General features: G+C 42.4%; 1 protein-coding gene across 1 annotated transcript in view; it reads right to left on the reverse strand.

Moving 5' to 3' along the window:
• Positions 1 to 21,012, reverse strand: part of LOC148539246 (interleukin-5 receptor subunit alpha-like) — a 112,458-nt gene that overhangs the window by 18,025 nt on the left and 73,421 nt on the right. Inside the window, exons 7-8 of the mRNA XM_088451518.1 lie at positions 19,809 to 19,963; positions 11,959 to 12,109 (exon numbers count right to left, since the gene is read on the reverse strand). Of these exons, the coding sequence (XP_088307644.1) occupies positions 11,959 to 12,109; positions 19,809 to 19,963 (306 nt within the window). The remainder of the gene's footprint in view (positions 1 to 11,958; positions 12,110 to 19,808; positions 19,964 to 21,012) is intronic.

A 21,012-nucleotide genomic window follows, 5' to 3' on the forward strand; every position in this document is an offset into this window, starting at 1 on the left:
ATATCTTTAGGGGGGTCCCTAGAATATTTCCCAAAAATTCCCGTTTTTGTTATCCTGTAAAAAAAATTTGTAAAAATTTACAAAAAAAATGACATAAGGTCCCCCCCCCCAAAAGCCAAACCAGCCCCAGGCTTGCAGCCAGTGGTGGTTTCTAAAAATACGGGGAACAAAATGTGTAGGGTTCCACCATATTTTAGAAACCAACACCAGGCTGCAGGGACTAGTGCTGGTTTTAAATATAGGGGCAAGAACGACGTGGGGTACCCCTATATTTAAGACCAGCACCAGAACCAACTGACCGGGGTGTAATGCCACAGCCCGGAGACCCAATCACTGGGGCTCCAGGTCCAAAGCATTACACCCCGAGTCGGTCAGCGCAAGCAGGTGATCTCGGGGGAGTTGGGGACCCCCCAAAAAAGGGTCCCCCCCTCTCCTGAGCACCACAGGCTTATGCTGAAGCCTGGGGCTCATCCCCATACCCCTGGAGTGGTGGGTATGGGGGTAATAGGGGGCCAAATAATGTAACACTGTTGTACTTTACAGTGTAACTAAAAGTGCGAGCATGCATGTCATTTTGCACTTGTGGAACTACAAGTGCCAGCAGACATGCGGCACCTGTAATTTCACTGTAAAATAAATAGTTAAAATAAGACAAAACACACACACCGTGCCCAGTATAAGTTTATTACATACACCTACTTAATCACACATACTTACCTATACCAGAAGTTTCTGTCCCCTTCTCCAGTAGAGATCCTTAAAACTTGGCCCTGCAAGGAAGATTTCATACTCACCTACATCCAGCGCTGGTAGGATTGTAATTGTAGCTTCTCCTACAATTACAACTTATCTTGGAGGCCATACGGTTTGCTGCCAGTGCTTTTGTTTTGAACAACTATAAGCATATGTGACAAGGATACTTAGTATATCTACTTTGCTACCCAAGAATTAAGTTTACCATTTTTAAGTCAACACAAAAAGACCACTGATGCTGAGAATAAGCAATTTTTTTCTAAGACTTATGGGACATAGTTTTTTAAATGAACAGCGGCCCATCAGCAGCGGGGGCTGGGCGGAGGGGGGAATGGTGGAGACACAAACGGGGACATAGTTTTTTAAATGAACAACGGCCCATCAGCAGAGGGTCCTGGGTGGGGGGGAGGGGGGGTTAAATGGAATAGACAACAGTTGTGTCCAATGTATTTAAAGTCAGCAGCGGGGGCTGGGCGGGGGAGGTGGGGAAATGGAGGAGACACCACTTGTGGACAATGTATTCAGCGGGGCATGAGCGGCGGGGGTGCTGCAAAACCTGGCATGTTATTTTTTCATCTGCGATGTTATGGGAAAACCTGGCATGTCATATAGGACCTGCTATGCTGATGCAAAACCTGGCATGTTGTTATTTTATCATCTGCGATGTTATGGGAAAACCTGGCATGTCATATAGAACCTGCCATGCTGCTGCAAAACCTGGCATGTTGGTTATGTGACAGAACTCCTCCTAGGTATCACGGGGAGAGGCACAGCATGTGCTAGCGCATAAATGGATCTCAGCGACATAGGATATAGTATTTTTGATGGGCCAGATTTATTTTTTTTAAAGGCTTTTTTATTTTAATGTTAAGGGAATTGATATACCTATTTTTTGAATGTCTCTTTGAATCTTTGTATTTCAGACATGCCTGGTAACAAGGAATACTGGACAGGATTTCTTGAAATATACCAAGCCAATTAGTATCTGTGGAATATGCAAATGAAAGAATACTCAGATCGGGGCTTGAAACACAAGGCCTATGTCAAACTGCAGGAGTAATGTAAGGTCCTGAAAAAAGATGTAACCATTGAATGGGTAAAGCAGAAGATCAATAATTTCCGAACAACCTTTATGCAGGAGCAGACAAAATATGAGAGTGCCAAACGTTCGGGAGCAGGGGCAGATGAGGTGAAGAAATCAACATTATGGTATTATGACATCCTGTCCTTCCTCCTGACGAAAGAGGCGGAGACACAGTCAGTTAGCTCACTGGAGGCGGCCGTGGAGGTGAATCCTCCTATTGAAGTAGCGGAGACTCAGGATTCTGTAAGTTCATGGACTATATTGTTTTTTAAAGAAATTGTAGAACCTGTTAAATATAGTTTTCAGATGGTATGTTGTGATGTAGGTACTACTTTTTTTTTTTTTCAAAAATCTTTTTAAAAATTTTTTTTTTGTAATGTTTTTGTATTTTTACTAATAATTCGATATTAATTCATATTTTCTTTCCTAGCTTCATCCTACGGAGGAAGTGGATCCTGAGCCTCAAACCAGTGAGCTAACGGAACTTGAGGCAAGCAGTGTGGAGGTGCCACCACCAACACTGCAGCCCCAGCCAGCGGCGAAGAGGCGGAGGTTGGCAACCAAGGGGGCGCAAGCCTCAAGTTCAAGACCTGATCGGGCTGAAAGATTTTTAACACGTGCTAAGGAGGTTCTTCAGACAAATTCAGATGACTTAACAGTTTTTGGTATCAACATGGGCAATGAGTTGAGTAAAATGAAGCCCCGAACCCAACATCTTTGCCGGCGGCTTATATATGGGCTTATTTATCGTGGTATGGCAGATGAGGTGGATGAAACCACGATGATAAGCCCATACCCCAGCAAAGTCTTCCCACGGAAAAAAGTACCAGTCACCTCCGTGCGCCGATTCCCCCAATTCCTCCTCCACAAATGTCTCCCCGTTCTGCATCAGGATCCCAAGTCAACGTCAAACCTTTCTGGGCCGTCCTCAATTGCCCTTCACTCTGCTGTTGGGAGTGCATTGGCCACTCTTGCCCATGACGATTTTTTGGATACCTAATTTTTGTAGACAAGTTTTTTGATGGCATGTTTGTTAATTATTTTTTAGCCCGATTTCTCCTTCTCTTTCCTCTGGATGTTGGACACTTGCTCATAACACCTTATCTTTGCCCTTCCTTTCGAATGTTTGGCATTCCATATTTTGTGTTGAGTTCCGCTGACATTGTTCAGAATATTATTTGATCTTCTGCTTTACCCAGTTTTGGTTGCATGTGTTTTTTGGCCCATGCAATACTTCAGCAGCAGCTGATGAAGCCTTGTAGCCCCGATCTGAGTATTCTTTATTTTCAAGACACTCATTAGCTTGGCACTACCCAGAATATCCTGTCCAGTATTCCTGGGCGATTTAATTTATGTTTTATAAAAATTAAAAAGTATACTTAATTTAAAATTCAAAATTGGTCTGTCTTTATTTAAAAACTTATTTTAATTAAATATTATTAAGCAAAATAATTAATTTATTTAGTATTTGCAAATTATACCAATTGTTTTAAATCTGTGACCAGACAGTGGGCCCAATTTAGACCCCCTTGTATGCGCACAATGCCTACAAGTGGGTCGATGTTCCATCATCCTGGACGCTCGCCAAAGCTGTGGGTGGTCACCCACAAGTTAACGAGAGGCCAGGAGGATGGTTTTAATAAACAAATTTTCCACCCTGATTCCGAGCATTTGTAGATGATTAAAAACAATGTTGTTGGACATATTTTACAAAATAGCCAAATTGACACTGGGGGGGTGGCTTGGTGAAAAAGGGCCCTAGATATTTTAATAATTGCGTATATTTGGAGTAGGGGGGAAATCCACACTTATTTAACTATTTATTTTACAATGAACTCACAGGTGCCGAATAGCTGCTAGCACTTGTAGTTCCACAAGAGCATAATGACAGGCATGCTGGCACTTGTAGTTCAACTGTAAGATACAAATGATTTAGATCATTTGCCCACCACATTACACCCATACACAACACTGAAAGGGATAGGGAGAAGAGTGCCAGGCTTCAGCGGAAGACGGGGGATGCTGGGGAGGGGGGTAACCTAAGTGATTTAGGGTGGTAATGCTTTGGACCAAGAGGCCAGGAGTTTGGGTCTCTGAAGCTTTGGCGTTACTCCCAGGTCTGTTTAATTTTGTAATGTACAAGAACAAAATAAGTAAAGACACAACTTAAAAAGGCCTACACAGGAAAACATATAACAAAGAAGGGTTCAATTTATTTTTCATTGTAAGTACAAATTGTATGTCAGGTAATTTTTTACAAACTTTTAGGCACGGTCTGCCTGCCAGGGAACGGCACCTTCACCATTAAAATAACACACGTATCGGTCCCAGATTTGCTTTGCCCCTGCTGTGACACCTTGGGGAAGCAAGCGAGGATTGACAGAGGACCAGTTTGGAAGTGCAGGTTCAGTGGAAACTCCTGTTGTCAAACTGGGTTGTCCTTGGGTTTTACACAGCAAAAGATTATGTAATACACATGCTGCCAGAACCACCCAATTTATCTTATCCACATGGAGATTTATAGCCGTGTGGAAAACTCTAAAACGATTACTCAAAATCCCAAAGGCGTTCTCCACTGTTCTCCTGGCTCTGGATAGCCGATAGTTGAAAATTCGCCTTTCTGGCGTCAATGTTCTTTGGGCAAATGGCTTAAGGACATGTTTGTTCAAGACAAATGCCTCATCACCCACAAAAACAAATGATAACCTATCTGAACAATCATTAGCAGTAGGAAGTTGTAACGTGTTCTACTCCATCCTTTCATAAAAGGTTGCGTTTTTAAATGATCCGCCATCGGAGGCTCGACCATTCTTTCCTACATCAATGAAGATAAATTCATATTTGTCAGAAACTATTGCCATTAGCACAATATTGAAGTAGCCCTTGTAATTAAAGTACAAGGAGCCAGTATTGCTGGGTTGGGTAATCCTGATGTGCTTGCCATCAATGGCACCACCGCAATTTGGAAAATCCCATCTCCTTTCAAATTCCGCAGCAATGTTCTGCCAATCGGCAACTGTAGCAGGGAACTGAAATTAAAAACATAAAATATGTTTCAGCACATTTAATTCTTAAATTGATTTTCAAAAAATAACAGTATTTACAAGGGTCAATTTACTACGCAGTGTTTTCAGACACAGAGTGAAACAACAATAAAGGTGACAGGCAATTGGGGTGTTTGTGAAAAGACAGTGTGAAACTGTTGAAATGCCATCCTTATATAAAATAAAACTTGGTGTCCAAAATAATACATCCTAAAAAAACCACTTAGCAAGGCCGGTTTAGTGGGGAGGGAGGGTTAAGAGGAGTGTTTGTACAATGGTCCACAATCACATGGGTTTACCAAAACTACTGGCCCATGTCTGAACCTGCCGCTAGTGTGCCCTCTGCTTACGTCGTGTAGACTGCAGGGAGAGCAGGATGAAAAAAAATAATTACATACATCCAGCCACCGGCTGCCCCACAATCCATTTTCTCAAGGGAATGGCAAATGAAGAAAGATGTCATGACTTATACTGTAGTGCAGTAGAAGAGTTGAGTCTCGGCGCAGGGAAAATTACGTTTTTGTCAGGTGGGTGAATTAAGGTATTTTTCTGAACAGTATTTTTGATGTGTGTGATAGGGGGCACTGTCAATGCATTAGGGTGGTGCAAAAACAGGCATTACAGTATACGGTGGCCACTATAGGGAGAACCATATGGGGGGGCCACTTCATGGGGGAACTGCATAGGGTGTACTAATAAAGACGACAAAACTTATTAGTTTTCAACCATGCAGGGCCGGTGCTTCCACTAGGCAAGCTTAGGCATCTTCCTAGGGGCGGCCCCAAGTAGAGGGTGCCCAGCCCTCGGATCACCCACTCCCCCAAATTGACGGGTGCCCACTGACATTGTGTTACCATCGGGCACCTGGCTCCTCCTCTCCCCCCCTGCCCCCCGTGCTGGCCCCAGCAACAGCATTACTACATAGGGCACTACAAGGGCATTAGAACTGGGATCACTACAGGGGCCTTTACTACTGGGGCCACTGCAGGGGGCATTACTACGGGGGGGCACTAATACAGGGGGCATTATTACTACTGGGTGCACTGTATAAGGGCCACCATTACAGTGGGCATTGCATATTGACAATTGACATTGTCATATTACAAATTGACATTTCCCACATGACAGTGCCCATCTGACATCACCCATGTGGGAAATGTCAGTAGCAGTACACAAACAGTGTCCGTTCTACAGTCAGTGCGGCCGCTGATTGGCTGGTGGAATGTGCCAGCTATGTGCTTGGCCCATCAGCTGGCATTCCCGAGCTATCAGTATGTGTGGCAACACACATACAGATAGTGAGTCCGTCTGGACTGCATTCCTTGTTTTGGTTGTCAAAGTTCATGGGGATCGTGCGCAGACCAGCGCCAGGATATAGGTGAGTATGTTTTCTTTCACTTGCAGGGGCAATCATTAAAGGATTCTACTGGAGAAGAGGACAGAGCTGCTGGTATAGGTAAGTTTGTGTGAGTGGGTAGGGGTATGAAATAAAGTTATACTTGTCACGGTGTGTATGTTTTGTCTTTCTTTAACTATTTATTTTACAGTGGGGGTACAAGTGCCGCAAGTCTGCTGGCACTTGTAGTTCCACAAATGCCAAAGGGCAGACATTCTGGCACCTGTAGTCCCACTGTAAAGTACAAAAGTTTTACATTCTTTGGCCCCCTATTACCCCCATAGCCTATTAGTCCCTGAAGCCTTGGGTTGGTTTCTAAAATACGGTTGAACCCTACACATTTTGTTCACCTTATTTTTAGAAACCACCCCTGGCTGAACCAATAAACCCCAATTCTGCATTTTTTTACCTTGCTAAAGGCAGGCAAAAATGTATCCCCGTATTTTAGATTGACTTTTCACCGGCAAAAAAAATTTAATTAAAACACCTTAAATTTAATTGAATACGGGGATAATGAAAATCGGCAAACATATAAAGTCATCGGCGATAATTTTGAGCCGATTCCGACCTTTTCCCTCCAAATGTATTACCCCTGTCAGTTGGTTAAAAAAAACACAGTGTGTCATTACATGCAAAAAAAAAAAATAATTTAAAATACCTTTAAGTACTGGGGCTGGAGGGCTTGGTATATGGCCTTGCACGTCTCCTGTATGATGATGCCCAATGCCTGAGGTGAAATTAGGGAACCAAATTTCAGGTCAGCCAAGGATCTTCCGGTAGCCAAATATCGTAAGGTAACTACCAGCCTCTCCACAGTCAATATGGCCCTCCTCATATTCGTATCTTGTCGCTGAATAACAGGAGTCACAAGCTGCAGCAACTCCTGAAAGACGACGTCATCCATCCGCAAGAAATTCTGGTAGTCATCCGGATTATTCTCACAGATTTCCATGAGCAAAGGCTTATGGGACATGGTATCCCTCCGCAAAAGCCACTCCTTTGTCTAGCAAGAGCGAGGCCTCCTCCTCCTCTCAGCCCTCTCCCTCTCAGACAAAATTGTGACTCCTGCGTAGGCCACCATCATTCGCTGACGAATGGGATCCATGTCACAATAGCACAATAAACACACTTTGTAAAAGGCAAGCCAAAAACAAAGTGGAGCAAATTAGCAATGCAACGACGTTTAGCTGGTATAAACCGAACCAAACCAGCCACAGAGCAAGAAATGCAAAGTTTTAAAATGGCCCGCAGCTTTTTATTCCCTCATGGTAGCCACACCCACCATTTCCCTGTCAATCATTATCTTTGGACCAATCTTTGTCATTTGAATTTCCACCCTTTTTTACTGTCAGATTTGTCCAATATCGTTTAAATCATCCATCGTTCATAAAAATCGTTCAAATCGTTGAGTAAATCGTTACAAAAATCGTTCAAATCGTTTGAAAAAAAAATCGTTCAAAAGCAAAATCTGACCGTGTGTATGCTCCATAACTTCATATTTTCATACTGTTTTTTAAGTCTTGTTGAATGACCGATAGCAATCGACACAAATTTATTCCCATTGTGCAGCATTTTAAGCTCCCTTTAGACTAGTAAGGTACTGTACTTGAAATGGAGAAAAAATTAAATTTTATAATTTTTCATTCATTTGAAAACTGGAGCCAATTCAGCTACAGCGAAGATCTAATGCGAAAATAGTGCTCTCAAACCGATCTTAAAGCCTTGTAATATATAGCTTCTGCAGCTCTTTTAGTTTTTTAGTCTCTTTAGTTTTACATTCTTTAAATTTTTTTAGTCACTATTTTTCTAATGTTAAGTGCTATGATTTTTTTTTGGAATACTGTAAGTATTCCCATTATGCTGTCCGCTATTTGAAAAATAATATAGATACAAACAATCTAGAACTAAATGTAGCAATCATCTTTGCTTCTCAACTAAATTGGCTTTTTAAAATGGTTTGTTCCTTTTGTAGGAACAAATGCCACATGAAAATCGCCACCGGAGCACAGCTACGGATATTTCTATGGCTTAAAGATATAACAAAATGGTGTTGTCCTAGTTGTGGACAGTATAAAGGGAAGATTTTAAATCCAGAAAACAATGTTTAATACAAAAGACCCGATGTGGAATGTGTTATTGTGCTTAAATGTTTACCATTTTAATATGTTGCTGTGTTGTGTTGCTGTTAATATGTAAAATTGAATGCTATTATTGCATAAGCCAATTATATTGTGCCAAACCACTCTGATTGGTTAATGAAAATAAGATTCCACTATAAGAGGGGTGCCTGGTGCAGTGTAGCCACACTAGTCTAAACAATGCAGCATTTTTGGGGCGTGGGGCTGTAGACATCACGATCCTGTGATGTCACCCTTTGAGGAAGTGAGGACTGGAGCAGAGAGGCGGGCGCCGCAAAGATACAGCACCCAAGCAGCGCTGCTAGACTACTCCGGATTAATGCCACTAAAAGTGGAGTCTGATTCCCGTTTTGATGCTATTTTATTTAACTCTGATTTAAGTTTTTATGTGTGCTGCATTTAAAAATCTTTGGATTCATAATTCACTTTGGTGCGCACTTTCTGCTTTTCTTTGAGATATATATAATCTTTGTATAGCACATGTAGCACTGCATAGAGAATATTATAAAACAATCTTTACTGTATGTTTTGGTCAGTAAGAGGAGATCCACACAATCATAGGGACAACATACAGGCTGCACATAGGTAGGAATCAAACCCATAGAACTAGCTGTTATGGGCTAATATTAAGTGGAGAAATAGGTTTGCACTTGGAAGTGAATTTAAAAAAATATATACCAGTTGAGCTACATTAGCATGCAAGCTATTGCCTGTTTGGGTAAGATGTAGGTGTACAATGGAAAAACAAACTCACACAAAGAGACTCAAATAGATTGTGAGCCACTATGGGGATAATGTAGTAAGATGTATAATAATAATACAACAAGAAAAGAAAATAAACAGGAAATGCTTCTATGTACTGTACCAAGTATGCTTAGGATAAAATGCATGATAAAAATAAAAATAGGCTTCAAGTCAGAGATCACTTCACAATTATAGACTGTAGCTTTCACATAAACTTTAACCTAAAATGAAGAAGAATCCAGAAAGAATGAATGTCAGGGCCTAAAAGAGATTTTCTGGGCTCTGGTACTAGATCTGATGTGGATGAGTGTGGTAATGTGCAGAAGGTGCATGTGCTGAAGCCCAAGTCCAGATAATTCGTAATCATCCCTACTCCGCCTTCCCACCTACTGTAGGTAACTCTAGTGATTATATTATATAACGCTTTAGATCAGTGGTTCACAAACTGGGTTTTGTAGCACCCTGGGGTGCCTCGGGACACTTGCTGGGGTGTGCCTCAGGTTGATGGCACAGCACAAAATCAAACTATTTAGGGTCAATGTAATAAGCAAAGCCATAAAATATGTGGTCAAACAGAAGCACAACCCTGTCCACCATCACACAACTGAAGCTTAGGATGACGGGTAAGCAAAATTTACTTAAACAATCATTTTTTTCTGAAAACTTTTGGCTTAGAGGTGCTGTGAAATAAATGTTGATACTCTAGGGCGCCGTGATTCAAGAAAGTTTGGAAACCACTGCTTTAGATACATAATATTTTTGGATGTGGGCTTCTTTATGTTCCATGTAATTTACTTTAAATTCCATTTGTACCCTCCCATCATTGGCCATCCGGGTCACGTGACTGCCGGATTTACCCGGAAATGAGTAAAAAACACCTACACCAGCATTGTTCACCCACTACCTCCTTGAAGAAGCAGACAACTGCTGAAACGCATTGGAGACACCCCGGAGATACCCCAGCTCTCTCACACTCTCCTTGCCTACCCCTCGGTGCCCGGTCCCACACCATAGGATCGTGACACCACCTCACAACCTCCCCGCAGCTGAAGCCCCTGGTTGCGACAACACTAGCCAAGCCTTAGCCAGAACTGCCATGGCACCACCAGCTACTGGTGTCCTGTGCCAGACCCACCTCCCACCGTACCCAGAGGCATGCACCGGCTGCAACTACCAGTCAAACAAACCTGAAAGATCGGTCCCAGGTCCCGGACCAGCCATCACATAGGGGCACCGACAGCAGAGGGCTCATCAGTGTGCTCCCCCCAAGGGTGCCGAGATCCACACGTTACACCAATGTGCCTTCGGAGGAAGGAACCCATCCCCACTGCCGGCCTAGCGCTCTGGACTGCAGCCAACAGCAGGTCTAGGGGACCAAGAACCCAGCACATGACGCGGGCATCACACACCTGCTGAACATCACCATGACCCACCGGTCTGGCAACCTCCCACAGTGCACACAGTGCCTCCCACGGTCTGACGACCCTCCACCGAAGCAAACCAAAGCAAACCAAAGCATCCACCGCACAACACCCATCTCTACAACATGACCACATTGATTGTATATGAACATACAAATCCTACCGGTAGGTAAGTACTTTGGGACTAATCACCATGCCTCTTGGGTACTCACATCTGACTTTCATTTCCCCAAGTACACCACCAGAAACTCTGAAGACTGTCGACCAAAGGTCCAGCAAGGGGAGATGTGCCGGTCATTGAACCTCACAGCAAGGAGGCCCCTGAAAGGGCCCACTCACTTCCCCACCAAGAGTCTCACCCACACCCCACATCTCTCCCCCCACACCACCCCTTTCAACCCCGAGATGTCAATTGGGGCAGCATTGTGACTGCTTCAATAAAAGATTTGGCCCCCTTCATTTTGTCTGGTTCTTCATTTACCCACATCACCAACCACAATTACCCACCACATTCTCTATCCCACAACAAACCACACCCCCACAATTACAGGAAGAGCGCACTATTCTCCTTTCTTTTCATTTACCAATAACAGGACCCGGTACTCCTGCATGAAGGCGCAGCACTTCCCACACCTCACAACTTCCCACACTACCACCACCATTATACCATACCACCCGCCTGCCTACACAGAAGAGTGCAGTTCAACTAAATCTAAACCATTAGTATAAATCATTTAGCAAATTGTGAGTGAATGTTGATCATATTATGATGTGCTAATCACTAAATTCAGCTAACATTTAGGATTGTCAGAATGATTCTACCCATATCTAATTATAGGTAGTGGTTGCCTAAAGTCCTACTAATAAAGGACATTAGAACTGATATTTATTTTGGTGTTTGTTTTTTATTTTGGCAGTCACCATTATGTATTATATTATTGTCAGAATACGTATTTTCGGCCTGATTCAGAGTCACACGACAAGTGGCCGCATTGCTTGCTTGGAAACAGCTTGTCAATGTCTGCACACATTGAATTGTAAGAGCAGATATCACCAGCCCTATCCTGAGTGCAAAAGACCTGTCTGAAGTTGACAGATCTCTGCTTATGCTCTGAATAGACCACACATCCATCTACATGCCTACAATGCACCTACAGCAAACATACAGTATGCTAAGTGCAAATACCTCGTTGTGGCCTAGATACACCCATTTAGAAGCAAGTGGAGATGTAGCTGACTCCTGGGCCAATCTGCATGCAGATTCAGAGAGATATGTAAAATGTGCCATTTATGCTCTCATGAGCTAATGCTGTGCAAACAATCACCAATGCAGCCACTTTGCGGCAACACTGAATCAGGCCCTTTGTTTACAACTTACCTTTGCCTATGTATACTGGTTTACTCCATTCACCCCAATACTTGCTTTTTGCACAGTATTTTTTTCTTGCCCTTATTTTCACTGAATATTGTTTGTCTTTGTCCATATCAGAAAGTTTATATTCCTCCATTGCAATGCATGTTATATTATCCTGAAATACACAGTTAAAATATTTTAATAATGAAATATTTAACCTAATTTATCTTCTATAAATATTTTCAAATATTGCCTCTCTCCTCTACTAAAGCATTCTGTATGTCAATACAAATATAACATAAGAAAGAATATTAAAGTTAGGGAGAAATATTGCACCACTGGCCACTCTACTGAGCAAAAGGTATGCAGTCGGGAAGCCGGCGGACATATGCCCGACAGTCGGCTTCCCGACTGCTTTATCCCGGCGAGGGTTAAATGACAGGCATCTAAATGACAGTCGGATTCCCGACTGCTTTATCCCGGCGAGGGTTAAATGACAGGCACCCCCCTGGGGGACTTAGGTTTAGGCGGCAGGGATGGGGGGTTAGGTTTAGGCACTTAGAGGGGGGATTAGGGTTAGGCACTGGGGCAAAGGTTAGGGTAAGGCACCCCTAAGGAGGGTTAGGGTTGGGGCTTAGGTTAGGTTAGTTGATACTTACCTAGGGACGATCGGGATTTTCAGCCATGTCGGCCAGCCGCTGTCGGGATTTGAACCCGGCGGAAATTCATACCGATTCCGTGCAAAATACCCCAGAATGCCACATTATGGTGGAGAATGCAAGTAATTGAGATTTATGCAGAAATACTATATGTGGATTGCAGCAGCAGCTTAATGGGAAACATGGATGCTTTCTGCACAACAGCAGTTAAGAGAGACAAAGGGACTCACCTACATAAGGTAAAAAGCCTGTGTTTTAACAGAAAATTGTCTGGATATGTGAAGATGCAAAAAAGTGATGCAAAATTTTCTTGAAAGCAAGTGTGTTAAATCACAAACGTGAAGTGGACACTTTTTCTTTAAGAGAAGAAGAAAACTAAAAGGTATCTACAAAGTTGTTCAGTTGTTGCTGCAAATAATAGCACGTATTTGTGAATGATGCAGCAGTCTGCAGTCAGAAAAGTGTTTTTAACTCAAGTGTTGAAGAAAACAACTATTTTAATCTGCCTTATCAGAGTTGGGTGTGGTGCAGAAGAAGATACCTTTTGCAAATACAATTAAAGGGACAGTTACTGTTATAGATGCTGGTAATTGTAGTGCCACACTTGCAGTGTCAAGTAAAGTGGTTTGCTCTGTTGATAATACTTTTGAAAGCAAAGTGTGATACAGTAAAATGATGGAGGATAACTCTTTTGAAGATACTGTGTTGCAAAGTGATGATCCAGATAAAGAGACATCCAAAATGGTGTCACCATTTCTCTATACTTACCTCGGAAATACCACATCAAATGTGGAGGAACTAACAGGCTTATATGAAACCTTTATATGAATGACTATACCTGTAGCCAGGTGAGTTGAAATCTAAAGAGGAGCCATTTGTTTTCTGAGCCATTCCTGATGTGATATTGATGTATTTGAAGTATAAAATATATGTTTAAATATATGCATCTCACCTCAGTCGGGTAAGTTTAGGAAACCATAACATCAGTTTACAGATGTGTATTGTGCTTGGAAATAACAGAACATCTCTCTTCTTGTTTCCTGGAGGTGAGGAATTTCCATCAAATGTGACACCATAATTAGAGAATATTGTTATATTTTATTCAAGAGGCAGCTCTTATTTTGGACTACTCATGTTGCATGTGCATGTGCATTGTGGCTTTTGTACATGTGCAAATGCTAACAATTGCTCAATCTGCATAAACATTGACATTTGTGTGCTGATCTGAATCAGGCCCAAAGTCTGTTTGGGGAAAAGAAGGTGGTCTTCGCTCTAGCCGAAAGAGTAAGTGTGATCTGCCAGTAACCTTCTGGAAGGTCAAGGCTGGTTAAGTAACTACTGCTTTCCAGATAATCAACTACTGTAACTCATCAACTCAAGGATGAGAGAGCTAGCAAACCGAGAGACCTAATTTCACATCAAACTAGCAAGCAGTATATAGACGAAAAAGCACATATTACAGTTCCTTACAGAGAATATTTAGTACTTCACATCAGTCTTTTCCTTAGTGGAACTTAAAATATATATTCTCTACCTAAGGTCCATATTGTCAAAAGATAATTAACTCACCAATATGGTTTTGGATTGTGGGTTGAAACCTAAGTACCTAGAGGAAACCCACAAAACACACAGAGATCATAAAAACTCCACACAGATAAGGTTCAGGTTGAAATCAAACCCATTAACTCAGTGCTGTTATGCAGCAAAACTAATCACTGTGCACCTGTCCTTTCTAAAAACCGCTTCTAAGAAAAAATGGTAATCAGAATCATCTCTCTAGTTACTACTGATTGTAGCAGACAATACTTAGGGATAGAGTATACAAATTGAGGTTGTTGTTGCTGTTATTATTATTATTATTATTATTATTATTATTATTATTATTATTATCATCATCACTACAAAGATTCTGTAGCATCTCCCATAGTAGATGAAACACAAATCGTGCATGGGTGATAAGTCAGAATAATTACAGATAAGTTACAACTTTACAAAAACCCATAATTATATTCAATGGATGACATAATTAGTAGAGCCCACAGAGGGAAAGATGGCCATATGTTTAGGGTTAGAGTACTACAGTATCTGTGGTCACATAAAGGGAGAGTGGAATTCAGTTGGGTATTATAGAGGCTGGATAGTTAAGAGAAGGGGTGGTAGGCTTGGGTGGATAGATGAGTTTGTGAATGTGTTTGAAGCCTGGAAGGCTGAGTATCTGATTGGGTGAGAGAAGTCATCCCACAGGAAAGGAGCAGCCCTGAAAAAATCCTGGAATCAGATTGGGAGAATGTGATCAGAGAGGAAAACAGTTGCTAGACTTTTGTAGTGAAGTGTGAGAGAAGTAGTTTGTGTGTGGGAATGAGGCTAGAGATGTAGATGTAGAGAGGTGAAGAGTTGTTGCAGGCTTAGAAAGTGAATGAGAACAGTTTTGATTTGAATGGGAGCTACTAGAGCGATTAGCAGAGGGGGCAGCAAAGGTGAATTGACAAGAGAGGAAAATTAGTCTTATAATAGACTGAAGGGGGGCAAGAAGATAGATAAGAAGATTAAAGTAATCAAGGTCAGAGATGAGTAGGGTGTGGATGTGATTTTTAGTGGCTTCTAGGGTTTACAAGAGCTAGATCCTGGAAATATTGCAGAGATAGAAGGATGATAATTCAGCTTTCGGAACATAGAAAAGAGATGTATTGTCAACAAAGAGGAAAAGGGGGAAAGGAGAATGGACCCTGGTGGGGGAAAGATAATTTAAATTTTAGAAAAGTTGAGTTTTAGTCACTGATGAGACATCCAAGCAGAGAGGACAAGACCAGGTGATATAGGAGAGAACAAGAGGAGAAGAGAGGTAAATTTGGGTGTCATCGGCATACAGGTGATATTGGACACTAAAGGAACTGATGAGCTCACCAAGGGTAGAGATGTGGAGGAAGAAGTGCATGGATAAGTATGATGATTACTATGTGACTAGAGGATTTGTAGGAGAAGGTAAACAGACATTTTGGTAAGGAAAGTTTTGGTGGAATGCAGATGACTTGTTGAGGGCTAAGGAGGAAATAGGTTCTAAGGGGCCTATTCATCATCACTTAAGTTTTACATAAGCAGGTGAAAATGCACATTTTCACCTGCAATTGTAAAATTAAGTGTTTGGGCCATTCATCAAGAATGTAAAGCAGGAGATATCACAGATATCTCCTGCTTACCTTCCTCTTGCAGAATGGCCCGCTGTTCCCATACACTAGTATCACAGATATCTCCTGCTTACCTTCCTCTTGCAGAATGGCCCATTGTTCCCATACACTAGTATCACAGTTATCTCCTACTTACCTTCCTCTCCCGGAATGGCCTGCTGTCCCCATACACTAGTATCACAGATATCTCCTACTTACCTTCCTCTTGCGGAATGGCCCGCTGTTCCCATACACTAGTATGGGGATGGAATTCATCAAGCTCCAAAAATATAATTTATTCGGAGCTTGATTGCGGTAGCATTCACCACCTTCATATGACATTTGCTACTGCTACCCGCTCCTTCTCTATTGGAAGGAGTCCCGGGTCACGAAGAGGGATCCCTCCACCCCTGTCCGGCTACTTCCACCTGAAGCTGGGGCTCTTGTGCACATGTGTGACCTGCAGGTCACGCATGCGCACTGCTATCGCAAGCAGTGTAAATATTTACTGCTCTGAAAGGAGCAGTGAAGCCGCTCACTGGGACAGCTGATTCCGTGGCGAGTCAGTGAGTTAATTAAGGGGTGCGTTCGGTAGGAATGCATCTCTAAATGTTATCATAAAGGCCAGGGATCCCATGAATAAACCTAATGGCGTTTCTTAATCTTCTACCACATGTTAATATGTATATTTTATCCTGTATGTCCACTAATGTAGTAAATAGTTTTAGAAAGTTCATAAACTGTTACACACATAGGACCTCATTCAGAGTCTCTCGCTAGCGCTGTGTGCTCGCAAGCAGCCCAATGGTTTGCGTATGCTCATGTGCATGCTTCGTTCTGCACGTGCGCAAACTACTCTGTGTGATCGCAGCCTGCTCACTCGCCCAGCAAAGACAGCCCAGTGAAATGAGTGACAGGAGAGGACGTTTGTGGGTGGTAACAGGAGCAGGACGCTAATAACGGGGAGTGGAGGTACAAACGCAGGCGTGCCTGAGTGTTTCAACGCCATTTTAGAGGCATGCATAATTAACACGCAGTGTCATAGTACACGTCTCATGCCTGTTTCTTACACTGAAGTCCTCGCAGTGCTTGCGGTAGGGTAAGGCAACCACAAGCGCTGTGATCGCTTCCAATTGTTCTCGATGTACCAATGTTTTAATACACTTCCTGAAGATGATGTGTGCTGGTGGGCGGCTCTGCCTGTGCGATTGGGCGTACGCTGACCGCTCGCTAAGACATGGTGGGCGTGCTTATGCATTGGCGAGCGATCACTTCTCGTGGCGTCACTTTGACAAATTTGCATATGCTGGGGGCGAGCGATCGCATCTAGCGAGAGACTCTGAATGAGGTCCATAGTTTATAAATTGTCAAATTAAATAATATAAAGGCAAATTAACATGTATTTACTTATCAGAGAACCAGAAATTCATAGAATTCATTTTTTTGGATAGAAGTGTTTCCCTGGTGCAACAGTGCAGATAAGGTGACTGCTAACTGTACGTGAAATAGTATACTGTAGGTCTTACCTAGTGTAGAGGTAGCATATCTGTGAGCAGTGGTAGCACAACTGATGAACTGGAGAAAAGTATATTAAACGTTCTTGTAGTGCAATCTTTGGTGTTAGTGTTGCATTTTTGCTAAGGTATAATTTTATAGCTACCTCTGTATGCTATCTGTTTATGCTTTTATGTAATTATTGCAACTTTTTGTGTTTATGCTTTTTTCTTTAATGATTATAACTCTTTTTTGTTGTAAAACTCTTCTGCAGTGAAGCTATATTGGGCATCATACTGAGTTGAATGTATGCCAGTTTGTGAACTGAGCATGCTGATTACTCAAATATGGATGATAAAGAGCTGCATGCATTTCAGTCAAATATCCAGTGTTCTCACACAAGCAATGCTCAGTGAGGGATTCATTGCCCATACTTACGTGCACTTGTTTTGGGAGCAAGTACAATATGAAAACACACAAAATATGTTCTGAAAACAGCCATGATATACAATAAGAATCCATCATTAGGATTTATTTTCTTCACATAGCAGGCAATTTTACACCCTGCTATCAGTATGGCGGTGGATGGGATGCCGGATGTCAATGTACCGACGTCGGTATCCCAACGCCCGTCAAAATGCCAATGCCACCATCCCGAAGAGATCGAGATACCAACTTTGGCATCCCGATGGTGAGTATGCGGGTTAGGCTTGGGAAGGAGGGGTTAGGTGTAGGGACTTCCCGGGGTGTGTTACGGTTAGGCTCCGACTGGGTAGAGTTAGAATTGGCTGCAGGGAGGGGAGGTTTAGGGTTAGGCACCACCAGGGGGAGGTTATGGTTAGGCACCACCTGGGGTGGGTTAGGTTTAGGGTGCAGGAAGGGGTGGTTAGGTTTAGGCACCAACAGGGGGAGGTTAGGGTTAGGCACCACCGAGGGAGGGTTAATGGAGGGGGAGGGTTAGGCTACATACCAGCCCCTGTCTGTATCCTGAACATTGGGATGCTGCTTTCGGTCTTCTGACCGCCCGCATCATACGTATTCCCATGAGATATATTCGCAGAACCTCATGTTTTGGTTTTGGTACTAATTCATCATCTTGTTTTGGCATTGGTTTTGGCAAAACCATCCTGAAATGTTTTGGCTCTGTTTCGGTTTGGTTCTTTGGATTCCATAAAAATCTATTTAAAAAACTTTATAAAAGCTACTAAAATCGTGTAACTTGGATCTGTTTACATGTAATACCAAACCCGAGTTCAGTTTTTAAATCCTTTTTCTGTTTCTGTTCTGGCAGCAGATCTGTGCTGGGACTTGGTCTTAATTGGATCCCCTAAGTGATTCCAAACCAGGACTCGATTAGGCTCAGAACCCCTAAATTTTGGTGTGTTCGTATTTCAGGCAAACCAAACTGCATATCTCTACTAAATGGTATATGTTCAGTATCTCGACACAAGGGATGATGGCACTTAGAATACCAGTGCCAGAATCCCAACATCTGTCAGAATCCTGGCACCGGCAACCAGATTGCCGGCATCTCAAAGGTAAGTAGCGGGGTTGGTGGTTAGGGTTAGCGGTTAAGGTTAGGCACTAGGGGGAGGGTTAGGGTTAGGCACTAGGGGGGAGGGTTAGGTTTAGGGTGCGGGGAGGGGGGAGGTTAGGTTTAGGCACTAGGGCAGAGGTTAGGTTCAGGCACCGGAAAAGGAGGGTTAGGTTAGGAAGAAGGGGAAGGTTAGGATACTTGCCGACAAGTGTCGATATCCTAACCCTGTCGAGATGTCGGTGTTGGAATTTTGACTACCAGGATCCTGAGAACCGGAATCTCATACTCATCCCCTACTAAACATCTAAAGACCCTTATACAGTTAGATATATTTGCCAAATCACCCAGAAAATCCTTGGGAGTCATAAATTTAGGGGAGCTCTTCCAGCTTTCCAGCAGAGTTGGCTAGTCTTCTATTGTTGTCCACTTCTCATTTGAAATGAGTAGCCCTGGGTTTGGATAAGGCAATTCACATTACATTACATTATTGTAGCCCCACCCTCACTGTAAAATGCTGCCATTTGCTGTTTTGAATAGTGGGGATGACAAGACTGCAGCATCATACCCCCTCATGCCCACTGGACATTGCTCCCCTCCCAGTCTCGGAAGGGAATGGGAAAAAATATACATTTAGGTCGATATGTCACTAGCTTTCCTTACTTACCTACTCTAAGGAATGTCTGGGAAACTCCTACACTTTTGGGAGTCCCCCAAATTCCTATGGAAGGATATGACCATCCCAAATCCCTCCCACTTCCTAGTGAAATAGCTGCTATGGGTATATCTTGCAGGCAAAGGATTACTAAAATGTGTACAGGTTGCAAGGTTAATTTATATACATATACATTTTACTTATATTATAGTTAATGTGGGATATGTAAGGGCTGCTCTCTCATGAACCATCATTAACACTGTCAATCAAATCTATACAATTTAGCAATGTGTTTATTTTACATTTATACTTTCATTTGTGTTTTCATTGAAGTCCATATTTTGAAATAATTAATATTTTATATTTACCTTGAATAGTAAATTTGTCTGGGTCTCTATAACTTCTATTTGATATTGAAAACAGTATTTAGGTAAAGACTCCATACTTGGTGGAGTATACCAATTAATTTTTGTATTTCCATTGACAGATGATACTGAAATATTGATTGGAGGATTCAGGATTTCTATAATCAATAAAATAGTATAAATTACAATTAAAACATCAAGTTTATAAAACTCACATCTAAAAATTTAAAAGCTTTACAACTGGCACAACATCCGTATTATACCTGTTTCTTCATGTTAAAAAACAATTGCCCCTCCAACCTTTAAAAAAGTTGTCCGTGTAACTTAATACAATTTGCTGTATATGTAATAAAGCTATAATGATGAGCAATAAAGCTTAAATGTAGAGTAGGGCCATGTAAATTTATTTCCGTACAATAAAATATGGTCTCTATAAAACTATGCACTGGCACAGTCCTCCTCATCTAGGATACCCAACAAGACACTTGCTTCATCTGGCTACATTTAATGGCATGGAAAGACAAGCTGGTTGGAGTTCATATTAAGCCCCAGCTACTTCAGTATATTGCGTGGCAGGGACAGGATGACGCAATTCACATCATAATACTATGAAGGGGGGGTCAAGGGGGTTGATTGCGGTGTGGAGTGAGGCACTCTCACTGTATTTTGTGCAAAAAATACAGTGAGAAGAGTGTGGGAGGAGATTTGCAGGAACAGAGCTTTATCGCAATGCATGCACAGTGCAACTTGGTCACATGTTCATTATGTTCATTATAAAAAACATTGCTAAACTGTGCAAACATCAACATAGCATCCAGGGGCATTTTAAGAGAGAAGGGGGCCCGTGTGCAGCCTCCATTTGGGCCCCCTCCTCTATGTCTGTGCAGTAGATTCTGGCTTCATGCCAGAATCTACTGTGCATGCGCGGGTCTCCAGGAAAGTGGCACCCGCGCCTTTTGCCCGGGGACATTGTTTCTGCGCATGTGCGAGTCACCGGGAAACTGGCCACCATCATTATCCCTGTGATTTTTTTGCTGCTCTGCAGTGCCAGACCAGATTCTGCGGAAAGGTTAGTATGCTTGTTGCAGGGTGCACTGCACACCTTGCACCCATTATAAAGATGCACTGATATCCTCCACCTCTGAATCAGGCCCTATGTCACCTGCATGTAGACTTAACCCCCAGATGGAGACTCTAATTGGAGTCA

This window comes from Taudactylus pleione, unplaced genomic scaffold (assembly GCF_031769625.1).
Source record: "Taudactylus pleione unplaced genomic scaffold, aTauple2 ptg000026l, whole genome shotgun sequence".
In the NCBI taxonomy this organism is placed as follows: Eukaryota; Metazoa; Chordata; class Amphibia; order Anura; family Myobatrachidae; genus Taudactylus; species Taudactylus pleione.